The sequence below is a fragment of the Salvelinus alpinus genome, chromosome 2, assembly GCF_045679555.1.
Source record: "Salvelinus alpinus chromosome 2, SLU_Salpinus.1, whole genome shotgun sequence".
NCBI lineage: Eukaryota > Metazoa > Chordata > Actinopteri > Salmoniformes > Salmonidae > Salvelinus > Salvelinus alpinus.
The window spans coordinates 68,573,322-68,587,529 of record NC_092087.1 but is presented as its reverse complement, the minus strand read 5'-3'; the positions used below and the strand labels follow the sequence as shown (position 1 = coordinate 68,587,529).

Here is a 14,208-nt window from a genome sequence, read left to right as displayed (position 1 = left end):
ACGGAGAAGAACTCCTAAAATATCCACGGGCGGTTGCTATTGTTCACAACAATGTGATCTGATCTTGACTATAAAAATAGCATGGGAAATGCATTTTCAAATAGGTCTCACAACCCATAGCGTTAACGTTTTCTTTAAATAACCATCGTTGCGGAACTATTACATCTATTCTGTCGGTAGCTATACAACTCTGCATCTCTATGATGGCTTCCGTCTGAAGCTAAGCAGGGTTGTGCTTGGTTAGTATAGGAGACCAGATGCTGCTGAAATCGGTCAATGGAGACCTCGATGCCCTAGGGCAGTGATTGGGGACACTGCCCTGCAAAGGGTGCCATCTTTTGGATGAGAGTGCGAGAGGTCCTGACTCTGTGGTTATTAAAGATCCCGGTGGACGTGTTGCAAGACTAGAGTTGTTAACCCCGTTGTCCTGGTTAAATGACCAACCTGTCCTCTCATGCAGCCATGACCGCCAGCTTCCGATTGGCTCATTTCCCCAATCTCCTCTCCCCTGTAACTCTTCCCCAGGTCGCTGCTGTAAATGAGAATGTACATTCAACATCCCAACCCATTTTTTTTTTCTTCCTTTCTCCTCTCTCCTTCTTTCTCTTTCTCTGGCACAGGGTTCCAATGTTCATGCGTCTACTCAGATTGCTGGCGGGATTGTCAGAGAAGGGGCTTTAATTTTTTTTCTTTCTCTCGTTCTTTTTTTCCATGCAATCTCTTGCCTTCAGAAAACCATTAATGCCTATTCAACATCAACATCAAGGCAGGCCTTTGATGTGTATTCTGGCAGCAGACCCTTCTCTTTCTCCTCTTGCTGCCTGCTGCTCCCTCTCTCTCTCTCTCTCTTTATCCCTCCCTCGCTCCCTTCTTTCCCTCTTTATGGTTACTGTACAATCAAAATATTAAACGGATTGCCGACAAATTATTTTACCTGGCAATTAAATATGTAAACGGAGTAGGTGCGGTATGAGAAGGCGATTAAAAAGCCCAAAGGCTCACCAGTACAATAGTACTCCCTCGTCTGCCTCGCGAGCTAGCGTAGCCCGTGGAGCGAGTGGTGCCGCTTTTAACAGTCTCACACAGGCATGTTTACAATAGCCTCAACCATGCTAAATGCCAATTACCACAACACAAGGGGAAATTAATGGCACAGTTAGCAGACTGTTTAGATAGAGAGAGAGAGAGGGAGAGAGAGAGGGAAAGAGAGAGAGGGAGAGAGAGAGAGAGAGAGGGGGAGGAAAGCGAACGCTGCCAACGGAATCAATGTTAAACCAAGTCTCATTCATTTCTCTCGTCTTACGAAGGTGAAAGAACACAAATTACGAGGAAACTTTTCAAAGAGTCTCAACATGAAAGTCAATGGAAGTTCTCCGTCATTATTAATAAATGAAAACCTTTGGACTACAAAGCATCTGTATGGAGTTGTCCAAGGACTCTATAACTTCACCAGTGAGATGAGATGGGAGATGGGGGAAGGTCTGGGGCCTGTTGTGGAGAGAGGGGAATGCAACAGTCATTGTCCATCTATCAACACCTTTGTGGGGAAAAATGCCAGCAATTTAGGTTTCCCTTCAAAGCTAGAGCCCAGAAAGGCTATAAATATAGAGCTAGGAGCAGGGGAGGGGACAGGGGTGGAGGAGAGGGTACAAGGGTGCGGGGTGAAGGGTTCCATCTGCCCCCTTTAAACTTGCAGTTCAACAGAACCATAGACAGTTTTTCCTGTCGTCTGTGCTGCATCCCAAATGGCACCCCATTTCCTTTATAGTGCACTACTTTTTACCAGGACCCATAGAGCTCTCGTCAGAAGTAGTGCACTATATAGGGAATAGGGTGCCAATTTAATGCAACCTTTGCCTGTGTGTCTATAGAGTTAAAGACAGATTCAAGAAAAAGACCAGATCTGTAGATAGAATAGAAACTCACTCATTAATGTGTGTTACCAGGCACATTTGTTTGAGGAAATGAAAAATAGATTTTCATGTCAGTAAGGCTATTTTAAGTGATTTCAAATTCAGCTCAATTGAGTCAGTGCGCCTTGGCTTGGACAACGTCTTTCTGATTCGCTAATGTAGCAGGACTGCGGTGACTGAATTAATTCTGTAGGGTATTTAATCATTTCCTGCAAATAAAAGCCAGATAATTGACGCAAATATGGCTGAGCCGTCTCGTTGGGATCTGGGGTACTTCATTAAATGTTTGTGTTGACTGCAGGAGGGAAAGCAGTTCTCCCAGTTCTGCTCTCTAGGCTACCAATTAGCCCAATGGCCCCATTTTAATCACTAATGTCTTCCATTAGGCCACAGTGGAGACTACAGAGTGTACCTGGGTCCTGTTCAGGAAGCAGGATTTTTTTTTTTTTTCAACAGGCAGGTACGACCTGATCTTGTCCAATGAGCGCACAGATTTGTGTTTATCGTTGCAAGAGGTTCCGCCCTATTGAACATGACCCAGGTCTGCGAAGAGGGCTAAACACCACAGTACAAAAGGAATAGCTACCCATTGGACAAAAATGGGTTAAATTACATTTTTTCCACGTAATTTTAACCCCAAAAATCTGTGAAAACGAATTGGATTTGCTAAAAGTCATATTTTTTTCACCCAACCTTTAATCCCATTTTTTGTTGATTTCACATTGAATTGACATTAGTTGACAACTCAACCGAACGTAAATAAAAACTAGAAGTTGAACTGAAGTCTGTGCCCAGTGGGTAGGGTTCCCCTGGGGTTTCTCCCTGTGAGGTGTCAGCTGCCATGGCGATTTGCCATTCCTCTCCTCTAATGCAGAGAATTAGAAAATAAAGGAGAAGAGTCCATGGGGATCTCACAAAAGGCAACTGTTGCCTTGTAACTAGAGGGGACTTAGGGATTGAACACAGGATCTGTCCAAAATGGCACCCTTTTCTCTATTATAGTGCACTATTTTTGACCAGAGCCCCATAGGCTTTGGTCAAAAGTAGTGCACTATATAGGGAATAGGAAACCATTTAGGGCTCATACACAGTTTATTTCTACCCTGACATCTGTCTTAGCCTGGCGTCCAAACTGCAGTTTGTACATTTCACTGAAACGTAGAAAGAATGGCTTGTATGCCAGGCTACTGTTGAATCCCAAATGGCACTCTATTCCCTATGTAGAATCTATGGACTCTGGTCAAAAGTAGTGCACTATATAAGGAATTGGCCACCATTTGGGACACAGGTCTACATCTGTCTACCCCATGGGCCATGAGTACGCGATGCCCACTTCCGTTAGTATTGAGCCCCTTCAGCTTACAGTCATCATTCTGCAGCTGTCTTGTACTAACTTTCTCGATCATGCGGGGTTCCAATCCTGTATGGAACTACAGAATCCTCACTTGAATGATGTGTTCAATTGGAGTGATCTGAAGAAGGTAAAAAAGTCATCTTGTGTCTGGAATGTTTCTCCAAAGAGGAGAGTTTTGTCGTTAATGTCATATGCATTATCACGTAATCAAGAGTTCCCGTTCCCGTTTGCAATTGAACAACAGAAATGAGCAGACAACAAAAGCTTTCATTTGAAAAATATAAAACTTTAATAAAAGGCTACATCTCTTAATAATTACAATAATTATAGGTCCAGGTAAATCTTGAAATGAAACTCTGTATATAATGTATAATTTACAGTTTAGATACAACAAAAACAACAAACAAAAAAACATGGCGTAAATACAAATAGCATGATTACATGATATTATTAAATGCATAAAAAAATATTTTCAACATAAGACCCTTCTGAAAACCAAGGGAATAATTATTAACACCCTGAATCAGGGCAGTACATGGTATGGCATCCATGTAGGCACAGGTGCTGTACTCATAAAAACACTAGCCATTGTGTTTGTGTCCTTTTATCCATACTTCAAAAAAAATGCATAATTACAAATGTATACAGGAGCTCCGTCGTTTAAGATGTTCTCTCCTCACAACATTCAAAAAGCTATTGGAGCAACATTTCTCAAACGCTTTTTTTCCCTTTGCTAATAAATATGGATCGGAAGCCATTTTGAAACGTGGCGATATTAAGCCACCGCTTCCTGGAGAGGTGGTTATTTCAATAGAAGCGCGACAAGGTTATTTTGGTGTGCTCGCTGTAAACACTTTATTTCTCCAGGTCCTCTCTGTTCACCTAATCCTAATTCATGTTTCTTTCTCGTCTTTCTTTCTTTCTTTCTTTCTTTCTCGTCTTTCCCTGTGTGGTGCCTGGTCCACAAACAAAGGCACAACAACTAAAAAGGATAGAGCTCGGTGCTGGAGTGAGAGAAAAGCAACTCCTCTTACTCTGGCTTAGAAACGGAAGAGAACACACATCAGCAGCAGCATATATATTAAGACTGGGTTGTTGGTTGGTTTACTACGACAGTGGAAGGTTCAGTCTCAGCAGACCCCTGGTATAGTGAGGTTGGACAGGGGTAAAGGGGGGGGGGGGTTTGGGGGAGTGGGGTGGGGGGCACTAGGCTAGTGTCATGACCTTCGTGACGTTACAAGGTAAATATTTTTTCTTTTTTAAATCACCACAGTATTCTCCCAATACTCGAAGCAGCTTGTCCATCAACTGGACATGGGGGGGGGGGGGGGGGGTGTTGGGGGTTACACAAGTTGAAGGTGAGGGAGAGGACATTCTTTAAATAAATACTCAAACTTTCAACTCATGACAAAAACGCATCAATATAATATAATACATGTATATATACACATATTTGCATGTATGTATATGCACACGTACAGAAGTTTCATTTTGTAACAACGTTTGCACAACGTTAGCACAATGTTATAAGAGCAGGTGACGGCACTCGCAGGGCTTCTGGTGCTGTAGCCAGTCCACCGCAGGTGATCAGGGAGCAACTTTCTCACAACGTTACCATTATTTAAATCGCAACGTTAGTCTCTCGTAATGGACAAACAGTCATCTGCATCTTCAGTGGTTAAATTCAGGGAGCCTAAAGGCCTCCAGTCGCCGTCTCCCTCTCTGTCTGTAGTGTCATTCCCTTGTGTTTCTAAGGCTGATTGGTTTAGAAAGTCAGGGGGGCGGGGCCTCTTCTGGGTTCGGCATACTTCATTGGCTCGTGTTCCTTCAATCACACTCCTCGTGCTGGATATATTAACTCTTATTTAGCTTAATAGTAGAAAAGAAAGTCTAGAGCGTTTCCCTCCAATCAAGTCAATCACTCCGGTTCCTTGCGACAGTCTGTGCCCTGGAGGTTGGGTATTTGGTTGATGGGTAAGGTAGGGTGGGTAAAGGTGGGCATAAGGGCGGCATCAGTCCATCCTCTCCACCTTACCCAGGACCTTGCCCTCGTACATGGGCAGGAGGGCGCCGTCCTCCCATACCTCCTCGAACACGGCCCCGCACTCAAACTCATCGCTGGCCTTCTTGAAGTAGTACCTGGAGAGAAATGAAAGAGAGTGGGGCATGGTCAGAAAAGGTGTTTCGAGAATACAAAACAAAACTAGCATGGTATCTACCTCTTTAACTTAACACTATGGACGAGTGAGTGCTAAAAATAGTATTTTGTACCATGAAAACAGTTTCTCGGCACCTACACAACCAACTCAATGACTCAAACCCGTAACCAAACTGCCTTAGGTCACACAGTTCAGCGCCATCCCTCTCACTTCAAAGAACAAAGCTTGACTGCATTACGCACCACCAACAAACAGAACTCAACCAAACCTGGCAACCCCAACCACTCCAAATAGTTTGGGTTGCCAGGTTTGATTTGAACTCTGTCAGTGATCATTTCAAGGAATTAGCAGCAGCAACAGAGACTAAAAAGAGAGAGAGAGGGAGCTAAAGGAACTTGACTGCTGGCCATTGTACAGATGCCTATCTGTCCTGGAAGGTCTCATTAAAGTTGAAGGGCTAATTAGGACCTGTCTTAAGGCCCCCCCTCCCTCTCCTAGCACTGAGCTCCCCTTGTCTAGCCTGGCCTTTTAATTGTGCCCCACTGTCAAATGAAGGGCCTTCCTTTCACTAGGGCTGACATTTCAGGTGCCTGAGAGTCTGCCTGTCACCGCACGCCCCACACACACCTACTAAACACACTGCTAGAGACAACTATGGAGACACACACAGAGAGAAAGACACAGAGAGAAAGAGACAGAGACAGGCAATGAAACACACACGCACAGACAGAAACACACACGCACAGACAGAAACTCTGGGCAGCTTTCCGATCACCAGCAGAGAACAGAGGGAGAGCGAGAGAGAGGAGCAGGCCTCTCTCCCGGACCACCTCCGTGGGTGTGATAGATTGGACGCAGGCCGGGCCCGAAGGCCAATACCCCGCGAGGAGGAGGACACCAATCCAGACAGTCTCCTGGAGGTCAAGGAGTCACCTCACCAAACACCCCCCCCCCCCCCCAAAGATCCCAGGGTTGACTTAGCTCAGTCTACGAAGTCTACTGCCTAGAGTTTCTAATGATTTCTTCTCCCCTAGCTTTAAACGGCAGTGATGACCAGCGGGGGAGATTTAATGATAAGCTTTGTAATGGAAAATGCATCATTTTACCCATGTATGCCTGGGCCCAGGAATTCCCGAAACTTTTTTTATGAGCGACGCCGACCTACAAGTCATACAAACAACACGTGTAGCGTGTAAAAAAACAACATGTTTCTCCCCCCCCCCCCCCCACTTCTTCATCGTGTTTTTAAAAATCGTACTTAAGCGCGTGCGGACAGGGTTGGCAAACGGCGGGGTAAATGGTGAGGGAGGGTTGAGGAAGCGTTGTACAGCTGCTCTGATCAAGGTTTGTGTGTCGTAAATACTCCCGACTGGGATTTTTGGGGTGTGGATGGTTGGGTGTTGCTCTGGTTATTGGCATGACGCATTTTCAACACGGTTGACGGTTGTAGTGAAGGGCCTCAAATCTTTCTGGAAGCCTGACCACTGAAACTACTGATTTCTAACACGGATACTGAAACTAATAAAAGGCCCAGGCCTTAGCCAAGTGCATCTTCGCGGCATAAATCAAATCCAAATAGATGCTTGTGTCTCTTGCCATTTAAACCACAACCCTACGCTTCGTTTCAAAGAGAGAGAATGGGGGAGAAAGACAGGGAGAGAAAAGGGAAGACGGAGAAAGGGGAGGGAGAGAAAAGGAGTCTTTCCATTGGATCATGGTATATATGGCAAAGGATTTCTCTCTGTGCAACATCTGGCACCGATATCGTCTGGCAGCTTGGCCGAGTACTGTTCTCCTGCCATGTTGAAATGAACCAACTCCACACATTCGGAACCATTAGAGCCATCGGCTTCAAAAATCGCCCTTTCTTTCCCGGAAGAGTTACGGTATAGTGGGGGTGGGTTTAGCTCAGACTAACAAGCAGATGTGGATGGGGGTTTAGAATCGAGGTACGGATGTCTCGGAATACTTTGTCTCTTCGGGTGTGCTACAACCTATACATATGACGGTCATGAAATACTCTACTTTACTGTAGAGTCCCCTTTAGGTTCCTTGAATGTGAAATTGTGCGAAACGATTCAGTCTCTCTCTAATTCTTAACTTTATGAAGTCGTAGCCCCTTTCAAACGACTACTAAACAAAACACCAGTCATTTTGACAACCCATGCAACCCCCCCCCCCCCCCCCCAAAAAAAGAAGTTAAATCAACATATAACTGAATCTAAGAAGGAAAAAGGTGCCCGTGATTCTGCCTGATCCAATCCTTGGGAGGATTTTGGGGGCCTCGCAGTGGCGTGTTGAGTCTTTGTGCACAAAATAAAAGGCCTGGACTTCAAAGCCATCCTTATTAAGACTGCCTTACTATGGAAATCAATAGCAGATGTGAACCAAATATCCCTCCAGTAAATTCCCCCCCTTTCCTCTCTGTGTAGTGGATCGACCCATCCCTCCTCTCGCTCAGCCAGAGTTCTACCCTTCCTTCTCACTACTCCACATACAAAAGCTGAGAGCCCCAGCTTTTCACACACATTTAGTTCATACACAAACACACATGTACATAGACAAACACACACACACACACACATTCAAATCGCGGAGACAAAAAAGTGTGTCTTGCTCTTCAGCGAGAGAGAGAGAGTGTGTTGCGCAATGAAATGTGTGTTTGAACGGGGCGTGTTTACCTATAGTTGTACATTAAAGGTGTGCTGTGCGTGTAAGGTGTGTGTGTGTGCTCGTCTAGGTGTTTTACCTGTAATTGCCTTTTTTGCTAAGCTGCTCCTTGAAGTGTCCCAGGGTGAGACTGTGTGTCTTCATCATGCTGCGGTAGGGGATCTCCTCACCACAGAAGAAGTAGGTGACCACCGGGTCACAGCCAGACACGCTCACGCCGCTGATCGACTTCTTTGGCTCTTTCCACCTGGAAATAGAGAGACGAACAAACACTTTAGATAAATAAAGCATAACCCCATCCCATAGCTAAAACTAAACATTTACATTGGACTAATAAGCGCAGAAATTCTTATCCAGAGCGACAAACACTTAACACGGGCAGTGTGTAACTGTTGGTTGGGAAGTTAGGCAGAACTGAATAAGCTGAATTTAGTGAGGATTAGCTCAGGTACGGTGAACCTGACCCGATTACAGGTGTGTGTATGTGCGTTTCATCCCACACACACACACACACTTCCTCGTTCACTTCCAGGGGCCTTTTCGAGGTCCTATACTTCAGACGCGGGCACCTGCTAGCCTTAGACAGCTGGCCCGCTGAAGGTCAGCCAATTAAATCTCATAAAGACCCTGGCAGTCAGGTGGCTACGGCCCTAACATCAAACACAACCAAGCTGCCCTACACACACACACACACAGATACAGATGTACACACACCAACACACACACAGGGCCAAGGCAGCGAAGAGAGGGCCAAAATAACAACCGGGGGTTGTTAACTTCCATGTGTACGTCTGTGTGTCCGCTGGTGTATGTGTGTGAGTGTGTGTGTGCGTGAGGACTGAGTCAGACTACACCCATCATGTCAAATCTTAAATGATTAAAAGCGAGGGAGAAAAGAGGACTTCAAAAAGGGAGAGACATGCTGACTCACACTATCCCTATCGAGGGGAAATCAGAGAGAGAGAGAGAGGCAGCGAGAGCAAAGGGAGAGAGGGAGGGAGATGAACGCACTCGTCTGTTTGAAGTGCGGGGCTGGACAGAGGTGGGTTTCCACTGGGGAAAGGCACAGGGTGACTCCGGTCTCTTTGAAGGCTGGCCGTTGAATGCCTGTCAGTCACATAGAAAGACAAAGATACAACAGAATGAGATTGATGGCGTCAGTATTCACGACACAGATGGAGAAAACACTGGAAAACAGGTGTAGGCTTCAACAGTCGCCTGAAGTCAAACATTTTCAGAAAATCCCTCACTTAATTTGGATAGAGTCATTTGGCTCATTGTAAATGACTATACATCGCAAGCTAGGACAAAGAGGGGCTATATGTGTGTGTGTGTGTGCCTACCTCTGTTTGGGGGGCTTGGAGACCTCCTCTAGCCTCCTGCAGGCTTCTTCTAACTGGGCCAGAGTGTTGGGCGGGGGCAGGGGGGGCATGGCCGGGTCCTGGATGAAGGGGTGGGCCGGATGGTGACCTCCACGGAGGTGACCCCCCGTGCCGCACACGCCTCCCCAGGAAGAGTGCGTTCGGACGGGAAGCGTCTTGGGTGTGGAGGGGTCCGGGAGGTGGCTCTTCTTCAGGCCCTGAGTGCTGCCGTGAGGTTTGTTCTTGCCCTGCCTCTCGCTCTCCAGGATCCACTGCCAGACGTTCTGCGAGCGGTCCGTGGAGTCCAGGGGCAGGTGGGGCGGGGACGTGACCCCGTCGCTGCCGTTGGCCTGGCTCAGGCGTATGCCTTCGCACGGCTTCCCCGGCCGCTTGGACAAACTGCTGCAGCGGTTGGAGGGAGACAGAGAGGAGAGGGTTAACATGGGACTATTCCATGAGGAGAGGCTACATCTACAACAAGCACTAGTGATAGGAACGATACAGCTCGTCACATCGGTCTAAATGAAACTCAAGGAGGACGGTCATATCCATAAGATAAGTGCACAGTTTAAATCACTGACCCAAGTACAGCCCTAAGGTAAATGTAGTTGTATGTGATGTGTATGTGAACTGACCCCAGCACAACTCTAAAGTTAATGTAGTGTACTTGATGTGAATTGTGAACGAACCCCAGTACAGGTGATATTGTATGTGAACTGACCTGGGGATGAAGTCGGAGTAGTCGGCGCCCCCTGGGGGACAGAGGCACTGCATGCGCTGCGCCGCCTCAGCCTCGATCTGCTCCTTGCTCTTGGGGCCGGTGGCGGTGTGGTGGTGGATGTAGTGGTGGTGGATGTGCTTGGTCGACTGCCTGCTCCCAGCCAACGGGCCCTTGGTGGCCCCCGGATACGAGGGCCCCAGGAAGGGGACCACGGCGGCGGAGGGCCGGTCGGGAGAGCACGAGCGGGGCGAGTGGCGGATCACGCCGGGCGACTGGCACCCGGGCGTCTTGAGCACCCGGGATAGGTGCTCGTCTAGGATGGCCTGAGCGTCCTCGTCGGCGCCGGACGAGGGGGGAAGCAGGGGGTGGTGGAACGAGACGGTGGTGGAGGGGTCGCTCTCGTCCCTCTCCTCCTCCTGCACACACACAAAGACGTAATGCTTTAAAACATGGACGCAATATAGAAGTACAGGGACAATATAACCTACTCAATTCCATAACACCACACATATAAGCATCGCTAGCTTGCTAAACCCAACCAAATTACATTTGCGGGAAAAATGCTACTTCAGTCAGTCGACAGTACTTCGACCATTCGCAGCAAACTTCACACTGCGACAATCACCAGGTACTGTATTGGCTTGTGAAGTAGCGGAGGCAAATTCTATGGCATAACTTGATTTGACTTCCAGTTTCTTTCACCCTGGTTCTACTTGCTAACAGGCTTTGGGTGTGCTTTCTTCATCTATAATGCACAGCGAGCCCAGACTCACAAAGAGACCGGCACTACACACACTCAGCAATACACCACTGGAGAGTTGAGCGCTAAGCGCTAACCATTTGAATAAACTTCAAGTGTGCCAAGAAACATAAGTTTGAAACTTCCTCAGAAGAAGGGACTTTAAGAGAAGTCGCTAAACTGCACGGCAGACCCTTAGTCAGTTAAATTCTTTCTAAAGCAAGACCGCACACAAAGTCTCTTTGAATCAAGGAAGAAGAGTCAGCTAGCAAGCTACAACCTTAACTTCTCACATGGCTCCTCCTAGCTACATTGTCTTTTTAGGTAGCAAAGACAGGGTTCAGGACCGGAGGGTCACCTAAACTAGGTCGCATTGGAACGTTCCAAAACTCATTGCTCAATGCAGGTGGGTTGGGGAATGAGGTGGGATGTACCAATGTAGTTTGGGAAGGGGGGGGTTTCTTACCTCCTGGATCTGCTGTAGCCTCTCCTCCAGTGAGCTCATGGTGTCCTGCTCCCTCTTCAGTTTCTCCAGTCTGGAGATGAGCTGGGCGGCGAATGCCGAGGGCTCCACCGGCGTCATCTCCTTAGGCAGCCTGTGTGTCCTCTGTAGGGGCGAGATGGGAGAAAGGACACTTTTGAGTGTGTGTTTGAGTGTGTGAGTTAGTTGGCCCCAGTTTGCCCCCTGATTCCTCCGGTGCCCTCTCCTCTAACTCTGTAGGCCTCCTTTGATGCCCTTGCCCCTGGGCTAACCCCTAGCCCGATACCCCCTCCCCATGCCCGCTGTCCTTGGCACCGCCTGCCGGTCGGTGGGGTAGCGGGATAGAGGGGGGGTAGCAGTTGGCCTGGCTCCGAGGAGGAGGGCCCCCCGCCTGCGCCCTCTGTACTCCGACCAAGCCATCAGCGGAGGCAGCCTCTGAAGTCAGCACACTTCAAAGGGGCCCTTGTCAAACATCAAACACGCCAACCCTTGGGGTGGGAGGGACACGCGGCTTTAAATCTCCCCGAATAAAAGACAGATATCGACAGTCGGAGGAGGAGGCAGAGAGAAAAAAAAAAGGAGGGGGACAATATTAAAACAAAAAGAGGAAGGAAAAAAATGAGGAAGAGGATTGAGAGACGTGTGGAGTGGTAGGAGGGAGGGAGGGAGCGAAGGAGAGGAGTCAAATACCGGGGAGATCTAAGGGGGAAGTGGTAATTTATTTCCTGACTGCACGCAGGGCACCTCTGAGGTACTGTAGTCGCATTATCCTATTTTTCTCTAACTATATGTGCCGGCTTCTCTCATCTTCTTTTCTGTATTATTATTTGGCGCACTGGCTTTCTTGATTTTACTCTCTTTTTGTTGTTCCTCTCATCTCTTTGTAGAGACGATGAAGGGAAGTGAGAAGAAAGGAGCGAGAGGGGCTGCTGGCAAAGGCGCGTCAGCGCCGCGCAGAGCCCCCGCTGCCTGGGGCTGGTGCATCTTGGGAGCTCGAGCCATCTCCAAATCAGGAGGGAGACATTAAAAGGAGAGCAAGTAGGGAAGGGAGGGAGCGAGGAGAGACAGAGAAACAGACAACAAGGGCCCCTTCTACTTGGCTACAGCCCTCCCTACACAACGCAACACACCCACACACACAAAGCCTTCCCTATGCATCAAGACAGTACACAAACACATTGTGAAGGGAAGAGGACAAAACTATTTGCATTGGTTGTTTTCTGACACGGGTGCCCAATCTAACCACTCCAAGCCCTGGAGCTGTGCCATGAGGTACCAAGTATTTAGAGGCCCCTGCTTGCACATGACACTACAGGCAGTAGGGGTGGTGAGAGTCATATGGGGGCTGGGTTGGGGGGCTACTGTCACAAAAGGGGAGGGGGGGGGGGGGCTCTGTTGGAGGTTGTCAATAAAGAGGCCAGGCAACCTGGGTCCCATTCATTCATCGACCATGATCAAAGCACAGGGCTGACTAGTAAGCTGGCTGATTTAGGGAGCATCACAAGGCTCAGTTCTGTGACCCCTGACCTCTAATGATAATCAGCCTCATTATCATCACCACCACCACCACCATTATCAAAAAAAGATTTTTTTTTTACATTATGCATTTATAACATTCTTGACTAAGTTCTGGAGGTGAAACACAAGGAAGGAAAGCAACAGGGGTCTATAGATGACAGCTATAAATGACAGCTGTTGAACGGGGGGGAGGGAGGGGGTGTATACGGTTGAGCAGGAGAGAAAATAAGTGATATGCAAATTCCCCCTTTCATTTACCCTGACTTTTTATAGGAAACTGAGCGGGGGGGGAAGAGAGAATATAGTATTCTATCACAACATCATAACATCATAAAAGAAGAAAAAAACACATTTCCCAACGGGGCGAAAGGGAACCGGGTTATAAAGGGGGATTGAGAAAAGTTTGTGGAGTTTTAAAGATATAAAGACACTTTGTATGAAGACAGCAGACATCAAAAAACAGGAAGTAAACAGGAAGCGAGACTCACAGGAAAGTGGGGTAGCGAGACCAGGCCGTTGATCTTGACGCTGCGGTGCATCTCCCGCTGGAGCTGCTTCTTGGTGCCCAGCTTGTATGGAGGGATCCCATCTCTGTCAGAAGGGACACAGGTAGGAAACAGGGTCAATAACACAGTCACGGGTCACTCAAAATGTCCCCCGAAGAGCCCGGGGTTAGTTAGCAAACTAGCACGCTAACCCCTACATATCTATCTCCATCGAAACATTTACATTTTCTTGCCACCCTTTTTCTCTTTGCTTAGAACCAAGTAATACCCCCAATGTACTAGCGAGGTGAAAGACATTAGCCTAGCGATGTGGACAGAACCCTGAGGGGAGGCTGGTCATCACTGAAGTGAACAACCCAGCACCACCCTGACCGCCACCCCCCCCCCCGGGTGGGCACCTCACAGCCCAAATCAAAGACCAGAGGAGCCCTTGAAGGGCTTTGAAGCCAAGGCAACAAGAACACAGCGGGACAATGGGTGTGCTAAACATCCCGACGCTGGGGTTCAGAAGTGTCCCACTGATAAAGTTCCCGTCAGTCCTTGTCAACACTGGAAGGGACTGGTTTTTCAAAATGGCAGCCAAGTGAGGTGCTTTCAATTCCAGCCTCAGTAACAAGGACGACCTTGAGAAAGCTGGCTAAGAGAAGAAGCCTAGAATGCTGCTACTCGAGGGGCTGGCGATCTTGCTTAAAGCGGCGTAAGACGTGTAGGTTTGACAAAGAAAAATGGACACAATGTGACTGAGAAAAACCAAGCGTCTCTGGACAGTTCATCCTTCAGGCAGTA

At 47.8% G+C, this 14,208-nt stretch overlaps 1 protein-coding gene across 5 annotated transcripts in view; it reads right to left on the bottom strand.

Annotated features, from left to right (window-relative positions):
• Positions 1-3,532: 3,532 nt before the first annotated feature.
• The window catches only part of LOC139567527 (axin-2-like), a 90,597-nt gene continuing 79,921 nt past the window's right edge, over positions 3,533-14,208 (bottom strand). For 4 of the 5 annotated variants that reach the window (XM_071388856.1, XM_071388858.1, XM_071388857.1 and 1 more), the window contains 7 exons: positions 13,405-13,507; positions 11,384-11,524; positions 10,179-10,594; positions 9,440-9,859; positions 9,108-9,203; positions 8,176-8,343; positions 3,533-5,406 (listed from right to left, as the gene is read on the bottom strand). In XM_071388856.1, the coding sequence (XP_071244957.1) occupies positions 5,280-5,406; positions 8,176-8,343; positions 9,108-9,203; positions 9,440-9,859; positions 10,179-10,594; positions 11,384-11,524; positions 13,405-13,507 (1,471 nt within the window). In that variant the 3' untranslated portion in view covers positions 3,533-5,279. The remainder of the gene's footprint in view (positions 5,407-8,175; positions 8,344-9,107; positions 9,204-9,439; positions 9,860-10,178; positions 10,595-11,383; positions 11,525-13,404; positions 13,508-14,208) is intronic. The other variant, XM_071388859.1, reaches the window with a different exon arrangement.